Consider the following 24,567-nt stretch of genomic DNA (forward strand, 5'->3'; position numbering starts at 1 on the left):
CAGCTGGCTCCTTTTTAAGCCGCACCCGCACCCTGGTTAGGAAGTTCTGGAATTATTCCCAGGTGCGGTGGAAGCCCAAGGTCCCACAGCCACAGAACCGAACGGGACAAATATTAATTCCCATACAGCCCTGTGGGAACCCAGTTTGGGGGTTGGGGAAGATCGCGCCCTTCAAAAGCCATCTTCACTCTGTTCTTCCTTTAAGGAGGCATCCCAGCCAGGTATTAGATGCTGGCCATCTCTCATAGGGAACAGGAGGGAATGTAACCAGTTATATCTGTCAGATGTTGTAAATTGCTCTGGATAAAGGTGTCAACCAAGTAATATATAGATTAGGAAAATGGTAATTCTCCATATACAGTATATTTATAAATTCTATCCATATATATATATATATATATATATATATATATATATATTAGTATCGATGCCTCTTTTACAGTCAGACATAATCCTACTCAGTGCCACTCTTCACTCCCCCTCTACTCCAGTGACGCCTGTTTAAAACCATTACATTTCTTAGAGCCCTCCTTACTGTGTGCTGACACCAGTAATTAACGGCTCTTCTCTAATTAAAACCTGACTGGAATGTGCATAAAGAACGAAGAGTAATTTAGTCATTTTAAAATGAAAAAGAGGCTCAGGTGGGTATGGTGGCTGTGTGGCTAACGTCTCTGGAAGGTTGCTGGTTCAAATCCCGTTACTGCCAGAATGGATCCTACTCTGTTGGGCCCCTGAGTACAGCTATCAACCTGAACATTTGCTCTCTATGGGCTGTACAATTTCTGACCCCTGAAGACATTTTACTGTCAGGGATTAATAAAGTATATTTTAAAAAAAAAAATTAAAGATCAAAGGAGATGTTGGGTTCACTTTTCACAATCATGAAGATTTACAGATCCATCTCTGAGCCAATTAACATTTACCTGGTAATTGGAATAAATTCTGTCCGTCTTAAAAGTAATGATTTTCTTATAAACCTGTGACCAATTTTCTTCTGTTGTACAGTATTTTCATTTAACTAATGGTCAACTCAAGAGAGGTCTTTCCAATGACATTTACCACTGTTGTCATGTAAGGTGTCTTAGCGTGACCAGAAAGCCTTTATTTAGATGAAATGGCATAAGAAATGAATGTTGAAACCCAAAGAGCCTAGCAGGCCTAGACGGTGGTTTACGTGGTGTCACGTGGTGCTTTTCCTTATTATACTGCAATGCAGAATGGCAAAAAGTGGTGAATCCCCCTGAAAATCAATAAAAACTGATCAGGACTTCAACTGGGACACCAGGACACTGGCCCGTATCTGTTAGTACACTGACTGCTGGAGCATTAATTACCACATATGTATGTGTCTATACATTTAGCTTATATATAAACATCTACGTGTGAAAGTGTGTCTGTCTGTCTGTCCAGCCCGGAAATGAAAGGTGGAGCCGGGGTAAGGGGACCACCTCAGAGGAAACAGAAAACTCGTTTAGCCGCTAATAACACAAGCAAGGTGAGCACATCAGCAAAACGAAACCTCTGAAGAAAGAGAAACTTGCCTAGCCACTAATAACACAAGCAAGGTGAGCACAATGTCAAAATGAAACCTCCGAAGAAAGACAAAAACGCTTAGCTACTAATAACACAAGCGAGGCGAGTACATCGGCGAAACAAAACCTCACAAGAAACACAAAGTCACTTAGCTACTAATAACACAAGTGAGGCGAGCAGATCGGCAAAACGAAACCTCCGAAGAAAGACAAAGATGCTTAGCCACTAATAACACAAACAAGGTGAGCACAATGGCGAAATTAACCCTCAGAAGAAACACAAAGTCACTTAGCTACTAATAACACAAGCGAGGCAAGTACATCGGCGAAATTAAACCTTAGAAGAAAGAGAAACTTGCTTAACCACTAATAACACAAGCGAGGTGAGCAGATCGGCAAAACAAAACCTCCAAAGAAAGACAAAGTTGCTTAGTCACTAACATCGGCAAAACGGTATCCCTTTTACCTTTCTTCCCACTGCTAATACGCAAGTGAGGTGTGCACAACGGCAAAACGAATCCTCCTAGAAGAGAGACGCCCAGAGTCGTTCCTTTCAATGACCTGACATCTCTACATTTCAATTTTCTTTCCTGACGATTTCAATAGTTTCTAGGACCCCAGATTTTTTTCAGCACGGACTTAGACAGCTAGTCTTATATGTAAACGTCTATGTGTGGAAGTGTGTGTGTCTGTCTGTCTGTCTGTCTGTCCGGCCCGGAAGTGTGAGGCTACAGCATGAAGTTCAAAGAGCTGGCAAGGTGGCTCCAAGTTAACGAGTCGTACGAAGAAAGAAGTGCGAGGTTACAGCATGAAGTTGAAAGAAAGTGACTCCATCGGCAAAGTGAAACCACTGAGGAAGGACAAACGAGAGAGAACCTCAATTAGCCGCTGATAGACGAGGGGGGACGACCATGACTGCAAAACGAGACCAAAGCAAAAAACAGTTTCTAGGAGCCCGGGCTTTTTACAGCAAGGGTTTACACAGCTGGTGATAAATAATGAACTCTATGAAAACTCGTAAAAATGTAAAGAAGTGTATTAGAAATGAACAGTCTGTCAAAAATATCAAGAAACTGTTAATTACTTTATTTTGACCAGCAACACGACTAAAAGTTTCCAATTGAAGGAATTTCCTTGAAGGACAGCGCCTCACAGAGCACAGGCATGGAAACACATGGGCTGCAAGTATGATGCGTTTCTTTGCGCTGTCCACGCTTGTCGAACGTAACGCATTTGGGAGTTGGTGACAGTTTGGGCTCACTGGATTCGCTGAGCCAGAAATCGATTTTGGGGTAGGCTTGTGTAAAAATGGGTGTTCTAGTTTTTTAGGAGGATTAATAAGGGCACTTTTCCAAAAAAGTACATCTATTCATGCTGTGGTACATTCATATAATTCAATTATTAGGACCGTGCAAAAAGTTCAAGGCCATCAAATGTTGTTCTGCCACGATGAACACACACACAAAGTCAACCCCTACCTGTCGTGTATTCGATCCATTTGAATCGTTCATACCATTTTGCAATGAAACAGCAAGCCTTTCCTTTTATCATATTTGGCGCATATGATTGCAAATTGGATCGAGGGTCTGGTTTGTCATTGGCTAACTAATTTTTTGGTGGTTCCATCACAGCAGACTTGTCTTTTGGGGCTGCTAAAGCCAGAGTCTCCTCAGATGAAGATGCGATCCAAATGTTTGATTAAGTCTTTTCCTCAGCTGCACGCTGTTGCGTCGTTTGTGTCTCATTTGTGGCCGGGCGTTCTTCTTCATCTAAACGAGGCTTCTTGAAAAACCTTGATGTTGCGCAACGGAAGCACAGAGCAGCGGTGTCTCCCACAGGCACGTAGCCCTTCGCAAACACCCGAGTAAGTTCAACTGAAGTGAAGCCGACACCTGACCAGGAGAAATAACCGGCAGTTTGAAATCCAAGTCGATTGCTCACCGGGTGGTGGAAACTTAAAGCCGATGGTCTCTTAGTGATTCGCCGAAAGCACCGAAGTTAAAAAACGAAGAAGGTGATATCAGCGCTAAACCTAAGTTCTATGAGGTGTGGCAGAAAAGTAATGAGACTGGCAACACTGCAAGTGATCTGGCAATGCTGCGCTGTTGTCCTTGATAGAGCACGTGTATCAGTACCCTCCCATAGCTCAGTGCGAGTTTCAACTCCTTCCGTTAACTATGTGATTTTTGTGACTGCTATTAGCGAAGTTGTGTTTTTGGTTGTGCGTCACGCAAAATGGAACAGCAGAATTTGGAGCAACGTTGTGCCATTAAACGGCAAGTGTGACGTTTGAAAAGTTAAAACAGGCCTATGGGGAACATTCTTTATCCTGAGCTCAAGTTTTTCAGGGAGGCCTTCAACTTCGAAAACCAATGAAAACATCGAACGTGTGAACACTCTTGTGAGATCAGACCGTCGTTTAACGTTAAGAATATTGAGTGAACAATTAAATTTGATTTACCGTTCATCAAATTTTGACTGAACATTTGCACATGCGAAAGGTCTGTGCCAAAATGGTGCCGAAAAACCTCACAATTGAGCAGAAGGACAATCGAAAAAACGCAATCCTGTGGTTCCCCAGCCCCCTTATTCACCTGACCTCAGTCCGTGTGACTTTTTCCTTTTTCTTAAACTGAAAAATGTCCTCAAAGGACGTCATTTCGGGACTTTAGAAAACATCCAAAAGAGTGTAACGGACATGCTGAAGACCATACCAGGTGAAGACCACGTGAACAGTGGGAACAACGTCTCCATCGGTGTGTAGCTGCCCAAGGGAACTACTTTGAAGGGGATAACATTGATGTTTGAAAAAAATAAAAACTTTGGTAAATAAAAAATCAGTCTCATTACTTTTCTGCCACACCTCGTATCTGCTCTCTGCCCGTTAATATGTTGTGTGTCCTGCAGAATGTACAGTTCAGGTTTTCCGGCCAACAGTGTAGACAGCTTCACCTACCAAAATTGTTTAGTTAGAGAATCGCATTAGGAACTTGATAGCAATTAGGAAAACCAAAAATTGGATCGACTCGGTTTGTTTAGACAATTCAGCTACTTCTGATTCGGCTTCAGTCTCTCCAGGTCCCACTGTAGTCAGTGCGCGGCCGAAGTTAGCAGCACCAATTCAGCCACAGGGTGAGAGGGTAACAGTAAGACGGGGGTCTAAGAAGCCAAAATTTAGTCCCTCGGCACCCAGGTCACCAATTCGGACCCAGAACAGATTCTTAGCACTCCGCAGCGCGCCTGTGGAAACTGAGAATAAGAAAGTGCTCATAATTGGCGATTCCATAGTGCGAACTGTTTGAATTCCAAACTATGTTAAACCAGCAGTTAATGCTAAATGCCTCGCAGTGGCCAAGATTTCTGACATAGAGGCCGCATTGGACCGTGTCATCAAAGATGAAGTATCTACCCTATTGCTGCATTTTTTGGCACTAATGATATTTCTTTACAGCAATCTGAGGTATTAAAGAGGAACTTCATCTCTCTATGTACCAAAGCTAAAAGAAAATGTCGGAATTTAGTATCTGGCCCCTTACCAAGATTATATAGAGGGGATGTGATTTATAGGGGATTGCGTTCCCTTCACTGCTAGCTAGAAACCTGGTGTGCAAATAAAAATCATTAGGAAACATAATGTTAATTTTCACTCGTATGCAGACAACACCCAGTTATATCTTTCATTTAGATCAAATGAAGTTTCTCCGATGTTGTCTTTAATTAGTTGTGTTTGTGAATTAAAGGAGTGGATGGATGAGAACTACTTGTCTTTAAAAACAGATAAAACAGGGATGATAATTATTGGAGGAATGACACTGATCACAACAATATTTTGTCATCACAATGGAATCACCATTAATTTTACTGAATCAGCCCGCAATCTAGTAGTTATCTTTGACTCTAGCATGTCATTTAAAGCACACATTACAAAGTTGTCCAAATCATGTTTCATCCATTTTAAAGATGTTGTGAAATTAAGGCGTTTTCTAAATAAGCAGAATTCTGAGAAATTAATTCATGCATTTATTTCTAGTAGGATTGAATACTGCAAAGTGGTGTTCACTGGATGTTCAAACTGTTCTTTATTCAGCTTCCAGTTATTCCAAAATGCTGCTGCAAGAATTATTACAAGAACAAGAAAATACGGACACATAACTCCAGTTCTTAAATCCTTACACTGGCTACCGGTTAAGTTTAGGACAGGTTTCAAAAACATATAAAACATTAAATGTGCGAGATCCGGCTTACTTATCTGAACTTATCATGACATACAAACCAGAGCGCACATTAAGATCTCAAGATGCCGGTCTGTTTAAGATTCCAAGGATTAATAAAATAACAGTGGGAGGTCGAGCTTTTAGTTACATGGCCCCTAAACTGTGGACTGGTCTGCCTGCTACTATAAGAGATGCCCCTTTGGTCTCAGCTTTTAAATCCCGGCTGAAGACTCACTACTTCAGTTTAGCACACCCTGACTAGAGCTGCTGATTAACTGTGCAGACTGCATCTCTGTTGTCAGTCATTAGCACTAAAACATAAGTAATATGATAGTTAGAATTTGTACTAACACTCACCTATTCTGTTTCTCTTCTCTGTACTAGAGATGCCCCTCCGGTCTGAGCTTTCAAATCCCAGCTGAAGACTCACAACTTCAGCTTAATACACCCTGACTAGAGCTGCTGATTAACTGTACAGACTGCATCTCAGTTGTTAGTCATTAGCACTAAAACATAAGTAATATGACAGTTAGAATTGGTTACTAACCCTCACCTATTCTGTTTCTATTGTTGGTACTCAAATGTGGCGCTTGGTGCCACAGCCCACCTGCCAATGGTAAAGTCATCTCTGATGGAGGATCGCAGGAATCGTGGGGTAGAGGGGTCCTTTCATCGGATTGGCTGGCCCAGCTGTGGAATGGCCAAATGGGGGAGGCAGCTTGATGGCTGAGGTCTTTAGGACTCTAAACAAATCCATATCACATTATGGGATATCATCTACTGTTAAATTCTGCTCCATACTTGTACATTTTTTATTTTTTATACTGTATTGAGGATTACTTGTGTTCTGTGTATTGTATTGTTTTGTATTGACCCCCCTTTTTCACACCCACTGTTCGCCCAACCTACCTGAAGAGGAGTTTCTCTTTGAACTCCCTTTCCCGAGGTTTCTTCCATTTTTTCCCTACAAGGGTTTTTTTGGGAGTTTTTCCTCATCTTCTTAGAGAGTCAAGGCTGGGGAGCTGTCAAGTGGCAGGGCCTGTTAAAGCCCATTGTGGCATTTCTTGTGTGATTTTGGGCTATACAAAAATTAATTGTGTTGTACTGTATTGTTGACATTTGTTTTGCATTGTCAGAAATAATCCCTCAAGAGGCCATAACTTTTAAGTGATGGGCAGTAGGTGTCGAGTGATGCCATCCGATTGCTGGATGGTGTGTGGTGACTGGAAGTGGATTTAAACACGTAGGTTCAGTTGCTAGCGGTTCACGCTGTACAACATCTACAACATCAGACCTTATTGGACTGAACATGCAGAACAACTTGTGTTCTAGGTCTTGTTGCGTCTGGATTACTGCAATTCACTTCTGGCAGGAGTAGCTGCACGTGGTTCAGAATACAGCAACAAATCTTGTATTTAACCAACCAAGATGGGCATATGTCACTCTTCTCTTCAGATCGCCACATAGGCCCCCCTGTAGCAGCACGCAATAAATTCAAATCCCTGATGTTTGCCTACAGAGTAGTCAGTGGGTCATATTATGTGTATATGGAGTCAGTGGGTCCACACGTGTATATCGAGACACAGGCGAGGTGCTATGCTCCCTCTCATCCACTCAGGTCTGCCAGTGAACAGTGTCTGGTGAAGCTGCCTTGGCATGGCATCAAGTCTCAATCCAGGATCTTTTCCTGTCCAGTTCCTAGTTGCCCACCTCCATCTGAACTGCTGACTCCATAAATGTATTTAAGAACCAATGGAAAACCCGCCTTTTTTGCATACTTGTGTCTAATTGATTGAAAGAATAAAATAAAATAATCCCTTAAAATAAAACAAAACTGTCTCTTGGTGTTCGTTAAAAATACTCAATTAAGCAACTTAAGGTTCTCTTAACTATCTACTGACTACCACCAATCAGGTTACATATTCACCGTCGCACCACCCCATTTATTTATTGAAAGTTCTGTAAACCAATGGGATTTGACATAACCACTTTATAACCAAAGGAAAGATAAAAAGACAAATACCCAATCGGTGACAAAATTTAACAGAATATTTCACCTACCATAAACTGATTGGCTGCGCATATGGCCATTTGGGGTAGGCCTGGAAGTAGCCACGCCCACCCTTCCCTACGACACTACTCAGTGGGCGGTTGCTCCTAAACAGTCCCCAAGACCAAAGCCTACTTGATTATGATGACTTTGTCTGTAATTCACTTCAAGTAAAAGCGTCTGCTAAGCCAAATTCACGTCAATGTCAAGGTGAACCTTTAGCCTCGCCTGTTGTCCCTTTGAAGCATGGACAGGTATGGTTCATTAGTACCTGCCTCCCTGTTTTAAACAGCGGGCTGCAGTGACTGACTGAACACAAATTTTCCTCATAAGGGATCTTCCTACTATAACAATAATAATTCTTTACATTTATATAGCACTTTTCTCACTACTCAAATCGCTTTTGTGAGTGGGATAGAGATTTCAACCATCACTAATGTGTAGCATCCACCTGGATGATGTGACAGTAGCCATGTCTTAGCCAAATGTGAGGTATTAGGAGGTGAAGTGATGAGAGTGATAGTTAGTCAATTAGAGGCAAGGGATGATTAGGGGAGCCGAATGACTAGGCCACGGTGGGCATTTTAGCACACCCTACTGTTTACAAGTAGTAGTAATGACCACAGAGAGTCAGGACCTCAGTTTTATGTCTCATCAAAAGGATGCCACCATTTTTATAGCTCACAGTGTCCCTGTCACTGCACTGAAGCATTGAGACCCACTTTCAGACCACAGGGTAAGCGCCCCCTACTGGCCTCACCAATCCAAGCCTATCCTACATGTTCACCCATCCAAGTTCTGGCCAGGTCTGGGTGTTCTTAGCTTCAGGCAGATGACCCTTTGCTAGAGCGCAGGTAGTGCTCTGTCTCTATCTGTAGTTATTTGTCTAGCTGGCAATTTCCTATGAAACCAGTATGAGGTCTTGGCTCTGCTGTCCCACTCATAGACAAAACAGGGTAATTGTGTGTGCCCTGACTACTGCTAGGACTCATCATCATGTTCATCCAGCCATCCATCCATCCATCTATTATCCAACCCACTATATCCTAACTACAGGGTCACGGGGTTCTGCTAGAGCCAATCCCAGCCAACACAGGGCGCAAGGCAGGAAACAAACCCCGGGCAGGGCGCCAGCCCACTGCAGTCATCATGTTCAATTCCAGTTAAATTCTAGCCTTATCAATAATAATAGTAATTCTTTACATTTATATAGTGCTTTTCTCACTACTCAAAGCGCCTCAGTGAGTGAGGAGCCACCTCATCCTCCACTAAATGTGTGGCAACCACCTGAAAGATGCGACAGCAGCCATTTTTTGCATCAGTACACTCACCACACATGAGCTGTTAGGTGGTGAGAGAGACAATGAGAGGCAGGGCATGCTTAGGGGGTCAGAATGACTAGGCCTTGGAGGGCAGTTTAGCCTCAACATCAGGATACCCCCTACTCTTTACGAAGGATGCCCAGGGATCTTTATTGTCCACAGAGAGTCAGGGCCTCAACTGAAGGATGGCGTCATTTTTACACCCCAGTGTCTCTGTCACTGCACTGGGGGCATTGAGATCTACACACAGACCACAGGGTAGGCGCCCCCTACTGGCCTCACCAACACCTCCTTCCAGTAGCAACCCAAGCTTTTTCCTCGATGGTTTCCCATCCAAGTACTGGCTGGGCCTGGACGGGCTTAGCTTCACGTGGATGACCCTTTGCTGAAGCGCAGGTAGTGCTCGGTCTCTGGCTGCAGTTGTTTGTCTAGCTGGCCATTTCCTATCAAGCCAGTATTAGGTCTTGGCTCTGCTGCCCCACTCACAGACAAAACATTGGAATATGTGCACCCTGAATGCTGCTAGGACTCATCACTATGTTTGATTCCAGTTAAATTCTGGCCTTATTATTACAAAGTAATAATAATAATTATAATAATAATTCCTTACATTTATATAGTGTTTTTCTCTCTACTCAAAGTGCCTCAGTGAGTGAGGAGCCACCTTAACCTCTGCTAAATGTGTGGCAACCACCTGAAAGATGCGACAGCAGCCCTTTTTTGCATCAGTACACTCACCACACATGAGCTGTTAGGTGGTGAGAGAGACCATGAGAGGCAGGGTATGCTTAGGGGGTCAGAATGACTAGGCCTTGGAGGGCAATTTTGCCTCGATTTTGGGATACCCCCTACTTTTTACGAAGGATGCCCAGGAATCTTTATTGTCCACAGAAGGTCAGGGCCTCAACTGAAGGATGGCGTCAGTTTTACACCCCAGTGTCTCCATCACTGCACTGAGGGCATTGGGATCTACACACAGACCATAGGGTAGGAAAGCCCTCTGCTGGCTTCTTTTGCTGAGTTTTTAGTATCCGCGGTGGCCCTCTCCAATCCTGTTTCTATCTGTTACCTAATTTTTTTACCACACAAACCCCAAGTTAGGGGGCTTCTTTTGCTGATTTTTCAGTATCCGCAGTGTTTCTTTCTGTTGTGTCATTTTTTTACCAGACACCACAGGGTAGGCACCACCTAACTGGCCTCACCAACACCTCCTTCCAGCAGCAACTCATGCTTTCTCCTCGATGGTCTATCATCCAAGTACTGGTCGGGCCTGAACGTGCTTAGCTTCAGGTGGATGACCTCTTCTGAAGTGCATGTGGTGTGGCTGCTGATTGTGTGTGTGCCAGTATGGAATATCTGGGCATTTCGTTCTGTTTTCAAACTGTTGAGCCTGATTTTCCTTTTGTTGTTCTCTCTCCACAGGAGTGATATATCGCAAGTCATGTGCTTCCTCCGCGGCCTGCCTCATCGCCTCATCAGGCTACCAGTCTTTCTGCTCTCCCGGGAAAATCGGCTCAGTGTGCATTAGCTGCTGCAACACACATCTCTGCAATGGACCCCGACCACGCAAGCGAGGAAACTCAGCGGCGGCACCCTTGAGCCACTCGCACGCCGGGGGCTTCCTGTTACCCTTACTGCTAGCGATCCTGCTGACGTAGAACTGGCTTTCGGAGAGACACAAAGGAATGGCGTTGTACATAGTCTGAACCATTATAGCATTATTCTCCATGCTACCTGGTCCAATGTTTTAAAGAAAAAAAAAAAAAAGCCTTAAGCCATCAATCATGTAAACTCAGTCCTTTAAGAGATTAAATAATTTGTCATTGTGGGGCAGGGAAATCCATCATCGACGAAGACGGGCACAGACGACATTGTGTCTCAAGAAAAAAGGATATGCTTGGAACTCGGAAGTTGGAATTTTGATCTAAATGAAATCCAATGATGCAGAGCTCTGTAAGTGGGAAGAAAGAAAGAAAGAAAGAAAGAAAGAAAGAAAGAAAGAAAGAAAGAAAGAAAGAAAGAGGCCATACCCTGCCTAAAGAAAATGAGATGGTCAGTAGTGTATTGCCTGTGACATTTTATCAAATGTTCTTCACGTTAAAGACTTTGGGTAAGAAAATGTGTGTCCCCAAATGCTGAGACACAGTCAGTTATTGACCTGCACAATGAATTTGTAAATATAATTAAAATTAAAAAAGACAAGAGTATGAATCTGGTTATGAACTTTCTAGATGCTGCTCTTCCTCGCTGGAAGGCAAGGGGAGCCAATCCCTTAGCAAAGGGCACAATGCACGAGGTGTTCCAGGAGGTGACATACGTGAGGGGGACCCTAAAAATTCATAGAACTGTTAAAAAAAATGCCCTTTATTATAAAATTTAGGGCGATTCCCGTTTAGTTACCTTCAGAGTCCTCTCCTTAAGATGTGATACACTTGTTCCACCACAATTCCTGGACTAAAATGTCCTATAATCATCTTGTCTACAGTAGAACCTCCTTCATTTCGGCCACAATACCAAATCCTCTTCGTTTTAGTCTCATTTTTAATTTGGGGGGCAAAAAGAAGTCACAGGGAACGAGATCTGGTAAAGCAACAAAGCACACTGTTTTTGGTCTAAACCTCTTTGACGGATGGACGGACGACCCGGTGTGCGCAGCTGCATTCTCATCGGGCACAACGTAGTTTTGCGTGTGCCATTTCTCTGATGCTTTCCCGTGGACACCTCAGCGGTTCAGTTGAGTAAATTGTTCAGGGGGAAGGAACTCTTTAGGAACAAGTCCATCGATGTTGATAAAACACAATCATCATTTCCTCTTGAAAATCCGTCCTGGTGACTTGGAGAGAAAAAAACGAAATCTACCGAAGTTACCTGCACGACTGTAAAATAAACGGCACAAATGCGCACTCTATGATCTCAGCTTGATGCCTTTCGGTGGACCGATAACCAGACTTGTAGCAACTGATTAGAACATCAGAACAATCAGGACGAGAAGAGTCCATTCAGCCCAGCAAAGCTTGATGTCCCCTATCGATCTAATTCATCTAAGTTAACATAAAGTCAAGTTTTGAACTCACTTAGCTGCTGATAGACAAGAGGGGAGAGCACGTCCGCAAAACAAAACCGCCGATTCTGCATTTCATTTTTTTTCCTGATGATTTCACTAGTTTCTAGGAGCTTTTTACAGCACGGCCTTACACAGCTAGCATTTTATAAAGATTCACTGCTTGGCCTTATTATTGGCTGGGGTTTGACAGTGATCTCCCTTTGATGTTGAGACTTATGTGCTTTGGGACTCCTAGTCCACGGCAACCTTTGAATACATCTTTTAACTTAGTTCATGATTTTCCTGCAATTTCACCCCAATATTAGGGCAAGAGTAGCAATAGAACATTAGACGAGAACAGACCATTCAGCCCAATAAAGCTCGCCAGTCCTACCCACTTAATTCTTCGTTTAGAGTTTTTAAAGTCCTACTGCCCACCACGCTACTTGGTCACTTATTCCAAGTGTCTGTAGTTCTCTGTGTGAAGAAAAACTTAGTAATATTTGTGTGAAATTTCCCCTTAACAAGTTTCCAACGTGTGTGTGTAGTGGTTAAAGCGTTGGACTTCAAACCCTGAGGTTGTGGGTTCCAATCCCACTACTGACACCATGTGTGTGACCAGGGCCAGATTTAGACTTGGTAAGGCCCTAAGCTATTTGAGACATGGGGCCCTTTATAAGTCCAGATATTCTATGTAAGTGCCAAATATGATTTGTTTTGGGGGCCCCCAAGAAGGCGGGGGCCCTAAGCTATAGCTTGTGTAGCTTATACGTACTGTAAATCCTGCACTGTGTGTGACCCTGAGCAAGTCACTTGACCTGCCTGTGCTGCTATTGGAAAACCAAAAGAAATGGAACCAGTCGTATCAAAAATGTTGTTAAGTCACCTTGGATAAAGGAGTCAGCCAAGTAAGTAAATGTAAACTCATTTTAAAGTCACAGTCTCAATTCCCTGTGCTAATTCCCTTTGTAATTTTAAACACTCCAGTTAGGTCTCTCCTTAATCTTTCTTTGTCTTACACTGGTAATGCTCAGCTCTTTTTATTTTTCCTCCTAACTCATCCTCTAGTCCTGGAATCAGCCTAGTCGCTCTTCTCTGGATTTTTCCAGTGCTGTTATGTCCTTTTGTAGACCAAAACTGCACCTAGTAATCCAGATGAAGCCTCACCAGTGCATTATAAAGCCTGAGCAGAACCTCCTGTGACTTGTACTCCACACATCAAGGCGCTATATAACCTGACATTCTGTTATCCTTCTTAATGGTTTCTAAACACTATCCGCTCATAGTGTCAAGTTGACTACGGCTCCTACATCTTTTAATCTTTCTTCATAACTCATACCTTGTAGCCCTGGAGTGAGCCTAGTCACTCTTCTCTGGACTTTCTCTAGTGTTGTTATATCCATTTGGAGACCAAAACTGCACCCAGTACTCCAGATGAGGCTTCACCAGTGTGTTATAAAGCTTCAGCAGAACCTCCTGTAACTTGTACTCCACACATCAAGACGCTATATAACCTGACATTCTGTTAGCCTTCTTAATGGCTTCTGCACTGTCTGGCAGTTGATAGTCCACTACGAGTCCTAAGACCTTTAATGGTTTCTCTTAACTCATCCCCTGTAGTCCTGAATCAGCCTAGTTGCTCTTCTCTGGACTTCTTCTAGTGCTGTTATGTCCTTTTGTAGACCAAAACTGCACCTAGGACACCAGATCAGGCCTCACCAGCGTGCTATAAAGCTTGAGCTGAAACTCTTAGGACTTGTACTCCACACATCAAGGCGCAATATAACCTGAAATTCTGTTATCTTTCTTCATGGCTTCTGAACACTGAGAGTTGGCAGTGACGAGTTCTCTATGACTCCTAAATCCTTTAGTCTTTCCTCATAATTCATCCCTTGTAGCCCTGGTTCAGCCTCATCGCTCTTCTCTGAAACTTTTCTAGTGCTGCTATGTCCTTTTTGTAGCCTGGAGACCAAAACTGCACCCAGTAATCCAGACGAGGCCTCACCAGTGTGTTATAAAGCCTGAGCAGAACCTCCTGTGACTTGTACTCCACACATCAAGGCGCTATATAACCTGACATTCTGTTATCCTTCTTAATGGTTTCTAAACACTATCCGCTCATAGTGTCAAGTTGACTACGGCTCCTACATCTTTTAATCTTTCTTCATAACTCATACCTTGTAGCCCTGGAGTGAGCCTAGTCACTCTTCTCTGGACTTTCTCTAGTGTTGTTATATCCATTTGGAGACCAAAACTGCACCCAGTACTCCAGATGAGGCTTCACCAGTGTGTTATAAAGCTTCAGCAGAACCTCCTGTAACTTGTACTCCACACATAAAGGCGCTATATAACCTGACATTCTGTTAGCCTTCTTCATGGATTCTGAACACTGCCAGTTGACAGTTTTGAGTCCACTACAACTCCTAAATCCTTTAATCTTTCCTCATCACTCATCCCCTGCAGCCCTGGAATCCTAGCCTGGTTGCTCTTCTCTGGGCTTTGTCTACTGCTGTGTCCTTCTGTAGACCAAAACTGCACCCAGTACTCCAGATGAGGCTTCACCAGTGTGTTATAAAGCTTCAGCAGAACCTCCTGTGACTTGTACTCCACACATCAGGGCGCTATATAACCTGACATTCTCTTAGCCTTTTTAATGGCTTCCGTACACTATCTTGATGTAGCCAGTGATGTCCACTGTGACTCCTAAGCCCTTCTGCTAAGATGTACTTTCCATTTTCAGACCTCCCATTGGGCATTCAAATTTCACATTTTCACTTCCTCCATGTAATACTTTAACTTTCGTTAAATTTCATCTGCCACACATCCGCCCAAGCCTGTCTGCTGCCGTAGTCCCTCTGTGATGATTCAACAGATTCTCAATTATCTGCCAATCCACCTATCTTAGTATCATCTGCAAACTTAACCAACTTGTTTCTTATATTTCTTATACTTCTATCCAAATCACACACACACAGATACATATATATATATATACAGTCATATGAAAAAGTTTGGGAACCCCTCTTAATTTTTTGGACTTTTGTTTCTCATTGGCTGAGCTTTCAAAGTAGCAACTTCCTTTTAATATCGACATGCCTTATGGAAACAAGTATTTCAGCAGTGACATTAAGTTTATTGGATTAACAGAAAATATGCAATATGCATCTTAACAAAATTAGACAGGTGCATAAATGTGGGCACCCTAACAGAGATATGACATCAATACTTAGTTGAGCCTCCTTTTGCTCCTTTGAGCCTCTAGACACTGTCCTCCTATAGCCTGTGATGAGTGTCTGGATTCTGGATGGAGGTATTTCTGACCCCATTCTTCCATACTAAATTTCTCCAGTTCAGTTCAATTTGATGGACAGCCTGCTTCAAATCATCCCATAGATTTTCAATGATATTCAAGTCAGAGGACTGTGATGGCCATTCCAGAACATTGTACTTCTCCCTCTGCATGAATGCCTTTGTAGATTTCAAACTGTGTTTTGGGTCATCTTCTTGTTGGAATATCCAACCCCTGCATAACTTCAACTTTGTGACCGATGCTTGAACATTATCCTGAAGAATTTATTGATATTGGGTTGAATTCATCCGACCCTCGACTTTAACAAGGGCCCCAGTCCCTGAAACAGCAGGATGGAACCTCCACCAAATTTGACAGGAGGTAGCAGGTGTTTTTCTTGGAATGCGGTGTACTTCTTCCGCTTTTTTGTTCTGACCAAATATCTCCATTTTTGTCTCATCAGTCCAAAGCACTTTGTTCCAGAGTTCCAGCATTGGCATACAACAAGCGACTCTGTTTGTGGCGTGAGTGCAGAAAGGGCTTCTTTCTCTTCACCCTGCCATCCAGATCTTCTTTGCGCTGAATTGTAGAACGATGTACAGATACACCATCTGCAGCAAAATGTTCTTGCAGGTCTTTGGAGGTGATCTGTGTGTTGTCTGTAACCATTCTCACAATCCTGCTCATATGCCGCTCCTGGATTTTTCTTGGCCTGCCAGACCTGCTGGGTTTAACAGCAACTGTGCCTGTGGCCTTCCATTTCCTGATTCCATTCCTTACAGTTGAAACTGACAGTTTAAACCTCTGAGATGGCTTTTTGTAGCCTTCCTCTAAACCATGAGACTCAACAATCTTTGTTTTCAGATCTTCTGAGAGTTGCTTTGAGGATCCCATGCAGTCTGTCACTCTTCAGAGGAGAGTCAAAGGGAAGGAAGCACAACTTGTAGTTGACCACCTTAAATACCTTTGACCACTCATGATTGGACACTCCTGTCTATGAAGGCTTAACGAGCTCATCCAACCAATTTGGTGTTACAAGTAATCAGCATTGAGCAGTGACAGACATTCAAATCAGCACAATGACAAGGGGACCCACATTTTTGCACAGCCAGTTTTTCACATTTGATTTAATTTCATACAACTAAATACTGCGTCACTAAAAATCTTTGTTCGGAAAACACCGCAGTACTCAGATGTTCCTAGGAAATGAAAGACATACCACTGTTATCTTTTTTTGTTGAAAGGAGAGTCAATTATTATGCAGGTTGAGGGGATTTCACAAACATTTTCATATGATTGTATATATATATCTATATATATATGCATGTATATTAAAACTTATTATGTATATTCAAGTTTATTAAATATTTGATACCAAATACTCTCCTCTCATGCTATTCACCAATTCCAGGAATGTTTGAGCAGATATATGTCAACCACAGAACAGAATTGCCACCATTCTGGAGTTACCCATTGGGTTTATTTTCACTTAATTTATTTTTATTGTGTTAAAAAACAAGAATAATTTTTCTGGGATTGTGTGCACACGCTTTTTGCATTCTTCATTTGCATATCAGGACCTCCCCTTTTTGAATAAAAATGAGTCGATCTGCATGATGATGAAAGTGCCAGTTACTGAGAGGCAATCCAGGCAGAGTCAGTCCAGAAGTCCATTTTATTTATTTTGGATGCGGCGTCACCAGGCCATGCGTTGCACGTTGATTAGGACCTGGAAGTCTGCGTTTCTCTATATTCTGTACATGTGACATTGAAACCTTTAATAAAACTTACCAATTTAGCCATTCATTTTCAATCCATTTCAGGGTCCTGGGGGACCAGAGCCCATCCTGACACATGTGTCAGATGAACTGTAATAAAAAGAATAATTCAAGTCAATATAATTTATCATTTATACATTACAGTGATAAAACCAAACAGAGTGCCTGCAGAAAGCATTCAGGCCCCTTCACTTTTTATACATCTGTGATGTCGCAGCCTTGCGTTAAAATCATTTAATTTCATCGATTCACTCATCAAGCAACACTCAATACTCCAGAATGACAACACGACAACAGGATCTTTGAAATTTTGACTATCCATCCATCCATCCATCCATTATCCAACCCGCTATATCCTAACTACAGAGTCACGGGGGTCTGCTGGAGCCAATTCCAGCCAACACAGGGTGCAAGGCAGGAAACAAACCTTAGGCAGGGCGCCAGCCCACCGCAGGAAAGTTTGGCTTATATATTAAAAATAAAAAAGTCAAGATCACTCTGAAACAAGTGTTCAGACCCTTTGTGTTGGCGCAGGTGAACCTCCGTCGTTTGGACATCGCTGAGATGTTTCTGCACCATATTTGCAGTCCCACAAAGGCACCCATCTGCCTAAAGAAGGTCCCACAAGAGAGCAAAAACCGAGCCATGAGGTCGAAGGAAATGTCTTCAGAGCCTCAGAGACAGGATGGTGTTTGAGTTGCAGACCTGTGGAAGGATTCAAAAGGGTATGTGTAACATTGGATACAAATATTATCTGTTTAAAACACTAAAACAGATAAATACAGGATATACCAAGCATTACGTAAAATAAAAGATAACACACCAGAGTAAAAAACTAAATTCAATACTAAAAGAAAAGCCTGAACAAATAACATAATTTGTGATATAAATGAGCTCCACAGAACCTTTGTGCAAATGGGAGACACTACCAGTTGGACAACCATCACTGCAGCACCTCACTGTTCTGGACTTTAGGGCAGAGCGGCCAATTGAGACATGAAAGTCCACTTGGAGTTTGGAAAAAAGACACCTAAAGGACTCTCAGACTACGAGAAACAACACTGTCTGGTCCGACGAAACCAAGATGGAGCTGTCTGGACTCAATCCTAACGGAGAGAACCACCTGTGGAATATCATTCTAATAGTGAAGCATGGTGAGAGGTGGCATCATGCTGTGAGGTTGAGAACTGGGAGACCAGTTAGAACTGGAGGAAAGCTGACTGGTGTAAAGTACAGGGATATGCTAAACGAAAACCTGCTGCTGGAAATCTGACAAGGTCAAAGATTCGCCTTCCATAAAGACAACGACCTGAAGCACAGAGCAAAGACAACACAGTTCATGTCCTTGAACCCAATCGTAGATCTCTGGAGAGACCTGACACTAGCTGTCCACCTACGGTCTCCATCCAACCTGAGAGGATCAGCAGAGAGGAATAACAGAAAATCCTCAAATCCAGGTGTGTGAAGCTTGTTTTGTCAGAATCAAGAAGACTGCCAAAGGGGCTTCAACGAAGCACTGAGTAAAGGGTCTGAATACTTGTGCCAGTGGGATATTTCAATTTTTTCTTTTAATCTCTAGTAAATTTGTAAAATCCTACATTAACATTATCATTCTGAGGTAGTGAGTGTTATTTGGGAAAATGAATTGAACTGATTCATCTGGAGAAACTGAAGTTTGAGGTATTGCCACATATCCTCCTTATTCACCAGATTTGGCACTGTGTGATTTCCTCCTTTTTGGACCCTTAAAAAACATCTGGGGGTTCGTCGATTCAAGACAGTTGATGAAATAAAGAAAGCGATGCATGAGGGGTGGCGAGGATGAGACGAAACCTTTTATTCAGCTGGAGTCCTAGCACTTCCAGGGTGAGGAAGGGTGGAGACTCCATTGAGAAATGACATCATTAGTATTGTTAAGGTGCGGTCCGTTATCTGATAAATCCCATTTTCTCATTTTAGCTTGACTCCCCCTTGCATATATATATATGTATATATATATATATATATATATATATATATATACACGAGGGGGGACCCAAAAATAATCGAATTTTGTTGTTGTTAGGTTGGTACTTGTAGTACGTGGTTGGGCCACTAGGGCGATCTAGTTACACTCCTCACAAGTCAGTCTGCCAAGTGCCATCAGTCTGGAAGGTTGTGCTTGTATTCAGTGAATTTTGTAAAAGTACTTTTTTGTGCAAGCGTCGTTTTATTTACGATGGCCGATTATCGTGAGCAACGCGCGGCAGTGAAATTTTGTTTTCTTCTTGAAAAAAGTGTTGCAGAAACTATTGTTATTGAAACAATATGACAACCCTGAACCACCCACCCTACTCACCGGATTTAGCTCCGTGTGATTTCTTTTTGTTCCCTCGGATGAAAAAAGACTTGAAAGGAAGGCGTTTTGCTGACGTCGAAGAGGTAAAACAAGAAACGACCAGAGCGTTAATGGGCATTACTTCAGACGAATTTAAAAAATGTTTCGAACAATGGAACAAACGGTTAGATAAGTGGTTTCCACCAATGGAGAGTATATTGAAGGAGACTAATTGTAGTTTGTACAGAAAATTAAATTAAACACGTTTTAAAAATATTTCCGGTTATTTTTGGGTCCCTCCTCGTATATATATATATATATATATATATATATATATATATCAGTGGGCTGGTGCCCTGTGTTGGCTGGGATTGGCTCCAGCAGACCCCCGTGACCCTGTAGTTAGGAGGAGGAACCATCTTCCTCCCATGCCCTGCATATTCTTCTATACACCCTAACCCTAATCTTTTTAAATGCAATCATTTTCTGTAAAGGAGCAGCGCCCTGACACTGAACAACAAGATAGTAGGTGTCCATTGCCCTCCCCCAGGGGTTGGCGGGCACAGTGAGCAGGGGGCACAGCCCCTTAGTATATACAAATATATATATATATATATATATATATATATATATATATATATATATATATATATCTGCGGTGGGTTGGCACCCTGCCCAGGATTGGTTCCTGCCTTGTGCCCTGTGTTGGCTGGGATTGACTCCGGCAGACCCCCGTGACCCTGTATTGGGATTCAGCGGGTTAGAAAATGGATGGATGGATGGATGGATATATATATATATATATATTTATTTGTATATACTAACGGGCTGTGCCCCCTACTCACTGTATAGTAAATTAATAAATGAAATTACATTAACGCTTTATCAAAAACAAAATTGTGAATTACTTTATCCTCTGACTTACTTTCTATAAACATTGCTAGTTTTGCATTTTTGTTCACTTATTGTTACGATATTTTTCTCTTTTTCATTTATTGGATGATTCTCTTTGTTCTTGATTTTTATTCTATGCAGCTCTTTATTTGTTCATTTTCTTTTTTTCGATGTTCATTATCAGCTTTTGACGCTCTTTTTCTATCTTGATTTAAAATCTGACAGTCTTGAAAAGATCATTTTCTTTTCTGCCTTGCCATTGTAACTGACTGTGTTGAAGCGAGAGTTAGCGCTGAGAGTGTCACAATTATAATGGAAAGAGCATGTGTGCAGTACGAGTGATGATTGGGCGAGCAGTGTGGAGGGGTGTGGTCAAGGCTGAATATCGTGGACATGATGGAAATTTTATATATATATATATATATATATATATATATATATATATGTATAAAATCCTAAGCCTAAAAGTGCCATGATTTTGTGCAACGATTTTATGTCACTTTTTTTGTCACACTTTAAATCGGCTTATTTTAAAATCTACATATATATGTTTGGTATCATTCTTTTCAGGATATATCAAACTTTAATGTGATGTTGTTAGATTTTCAGACTCTTATTCCATTTTTAAATTATAAACTAAAAAATATCAAGAACTCACATCCCGCAAGATGAGAGTTTGTGCCAAAAGATTTAACCACGCCCGGGGCCGGAAATAAAAGACAAAGAGTAGCTGACAATGACAGCTGCTGGACAGGCTTTTAAACGTTTGAAGGAACGCACGAGATGCAAATCACATGGCAAAGCAGCAGGAGCACCAGCAACAAGCCAGCAATTGATTGAGCAAAGAGGAGGTAAAAAAAAACTATTTATTTCCTATTGTATCACCGTTTAAGAGGTGGCTTTGGAGGAGCGACCGTGTCTCCTTGGGGTGCTTGCAGCCCCCCTCTTCACAACACGAGCGAAGCGAGCAGGGGGGAACCCACTAGTATTTATATATACAGTATATACTATCAATATATACATACACAACCGTGAGCATTGGGAAGGTGCTTTGTATATAATATGTTTTTTTATTATTATTATTATAATTATTATTATTACCCACCATATCCTTTTCTAAGATATGCTTATCCTGAGCAGTGTCATGGATTAATCCTCAGTCCATCACAGGGAAGCTCACTCTTACAGGCACATACACAAATATATATACACACAGTACTGCATATATGTATATATAATATACTATATATGAATACCTCCTTGGAAGTTTTCACATTTTATTGTTGTAAAATACAGAAGGTTTTAGAAGTCCCAGAATCCATTCTATGGAGATCACATGCTTGGGGTTTCAATTGATTGCAATATAAAGAAGCCATATTTTGTGTTTAAAATTTGCAATTAATTTATACCTCTTTGCTTCAACATTTAAGAAGCTGTTTTCTTTTGATCAGCGTCAAGAACATTTGACTTGATGTTGTCCGAGGAGAATTAAGTGGCCAGGACTGGTAAGCATTGTTTGGCAGCGTGGCCTGTCCTTGTCCAGATCGCTGCAGTGTTCTAAGAAGCCCCCTTTAAATCCAATGTGATTCAAAATTTTAAAACAGTAAAATGTCTGTTAGGGATAAATACTTTTTACAAACACTGTAGATAAATATAAATGTATTCTCTTTTAACAGTATAACTGTTGTGAGGTGATATGACTGAATAGCTGGATGAAATTCAGCTGGCACCTTTTCAACTGGCTGTCCAACACAATACCTTGGCACCTACTGTGGATGCCCTATAATTAGAGACACACTTATGTAACTTGTTTTATTTTACTCCAGAATACATTTGCAATATTACACGGTTTGCCACACTAGAAGATACAATATTGGTGCCATGAATTTAGAGTGTTGTGCAAAAGTATTCAACCCCCCCCCTTGACCGTCATCACCATTTTCTGGATTTTGAAAGAAATATACACAAATTGTCCTAGTAGTTATTTTTATTGGCAACCTGAATGTTCTCACAGCTTGTTTTTCATTTTTAATGAGTGTTGTAATGGCTCATTTTCAATCCCAATGTAAATAATTTCTCAAAAGTATATTTCTATAAAAAAAATACAAATAAATGCTCCTCACATGACTATTCAAAACACTTAAAGTGTCAAAGTGTTTCCAAGCAAGACATATTTGGACCCCATTAAATTAATTAACTTCTACCAGTGATCAATTACAGTAAAGCTGACATATTATGGATATACAAAAACTATCAGCATTGAAGGACGTTACACTCAAAGTATATAATGCACTGGTGTCATCGCAGTATGTGTGCACAAGAAAGACATAGCAGCACTTGAAGCAATTCTTTGTGGAACAACCAAGAGCATCCTCAGGACTTGAGGACTGTGACGGACTCAGAGAATTAAACCTGTTTAGTCTCAAGCAGAGGAGACTTTGTGGTGATCTCATGCGGGTATTCAAAATCCTCAAAGACACTGATAAAGAAGATCCAGCAACATTCTACATGCTTAAGAGTCAATCACGTACTTGAGGACACCTAGTGGAGATTAAGGGGAAGTGCATTTAGGACTGAAGCCTGGAAGCACGCAAAGAGTTATGGGAATTAGGAACCATGGAGTTGAAGCAGAAGCCTTGACAACCTTTGAGAAGGATCTGGATGAGATATTGTGGCAGATTAGCTATTAGCTAAAGAAATTAGCAACAAATGGACTGAAGGGTCTCCTCTCGTTTGTCAAATGTGGGGGTTTCAGTGGCCAGGCTGTGAACCCACTGACGACTAAAGAGCAGACAACAAAAGTCAGAGACAAAGTAATGCAAAAAGGGTACAAAAAAATCCAAATCCCTGGCCGTCCCATTGAGCACTACTTTGGGAAGAGGAAGGTTTATCACAGCACTCAGTCACAGTGTAAAAAAGGCCATCTGTCAAAAATCCTGCACCCCAATCAAAACTTCAGGAGTCCACAATTCCATCCTTTTAGGAAGGTGCGCTGTCTGTGCTACCTGTCTAAGACGGGTTGAAATCTAAGTAATTAATGTAGACCTCAGTGTTAACAATCGCAGTGCCTCATCTAATGACATATATTTAGCAATGTATGCAGTAATAAAATGCATTGGATGTGTCATTCCAACAGACGGTGCATCACAAACATCTGTAGCAATCAAAAGCACTGCTGCAAATGTCTGTGACGCACCATCTGTTGGAATGACAAATCCAATGCAGTTTATTACTAAAAATGTTTGTGATGCACCATCTTTCTGAACGACACAGACACACAGACAATTACCACTTTATTAATGTAAATACCTTTATTTAAAAAAGGTGATGACTTTCACCAGGATTGAGTACTTTTGCAAGGTACCATACCATCAAACTTTGACATGAATAAGTTATTCAGTCCATCAACATATTCAGTAATTGCTGGCAAGACAAAGTAAATTCCGTCTTCTCAATTATTGTTTGTCATTAAATGCAATTCAATCCATTTTCATCTGCTCTCCCAGCACAGTACTGGTAATCCTCAAGGAAGGAGAAGTTGAGTTTGAGTTACATAAGTGCATATTTCCATAGCTGCCATATTGTCAAGTAAAAATCTCAGACTGGCAAACATTTTCGAGGATTCACGACTTAGTCGCATGGCAGCGCCGCTTAGTGCCACCTGCTAATGGCTGAGCCAGCAACGCACTTGCTGTAATTTCAGGTGGCTGCTCTCTTTGACTCACGTGTTTTCAACACAACTATTATGGTAAACTTCACATTCAAAATATGCCATACGCTTATCACACGTCATATGCAGCTTCAAAGTAATGAACAGCTGAGATACGCAGAACTTCCTTAGGAACTGTAAGTTGTGAATGACGTGTGTGACAATATAATCAAAATCTGTGAGTACCTAAAAACAAAAGACAAGATGCAAACTTCAACTGCACCATAATACAAAATTAGGTGTAAGAAAATGGGAAAAATGCATTCATTTATTTAAAAAATAATTTTTGCTTTTCCCACACTGACAGTGATGAGCGAAACAATTTGTGCGATAACGAATTTGCACCAAAACTCCTTTGCAGAAAAAAAATTGAGTTTTCTCTTTCAATTGAATTTTGTACTGTCTAGCGAAGAGGA

At 41.6% G+C, this 24,567-nt stretch overlaps 1 protein-coding gene across 2 annotated transcripts in view; it reads left to right on the top strand.

Annotated features, from left to right (window-relative positions):
* LOC120530786 (ly6/PLAUR domain-containing protein 1-like) overlaps nt 1-12,677 on the top strand; it is a 113,313-nt gene extending 100,636 nt beyond the window's left edge. For both annotated transcript variants that reach the window (XM_039755390.1, XM_039755391.1), the window contains exon 3: nt 10,544-12,677. In XM_039755390.1, coding sequence (XP_039611324.1) covers nt 10,544-10,779 — 236 coding nt within the window. In that variant the 3' untranslated portion in view covers nt 10,780-12,677. The remainder of the gene's footprint in view (nt 1-10,543) is intronic.
* Nucleotides 12,678-24,567: the final 11,890 nt, after the last annotated feature.

This window comes from Polypterus senegalus, chromosome 6, assembly GCF_016835505.1.
Source record: "Polypterus senegalus isolate Bchr_013 chromosome 6, ASM1683550v1, whole genome shotgun sequence".
Classification (NCBI taxonomy): Eukaryota; Metazoa; Chordata; class Cladistia; order Polypteriformes; family Polypteridae; genus Polypterus; species Polypterus senegalus.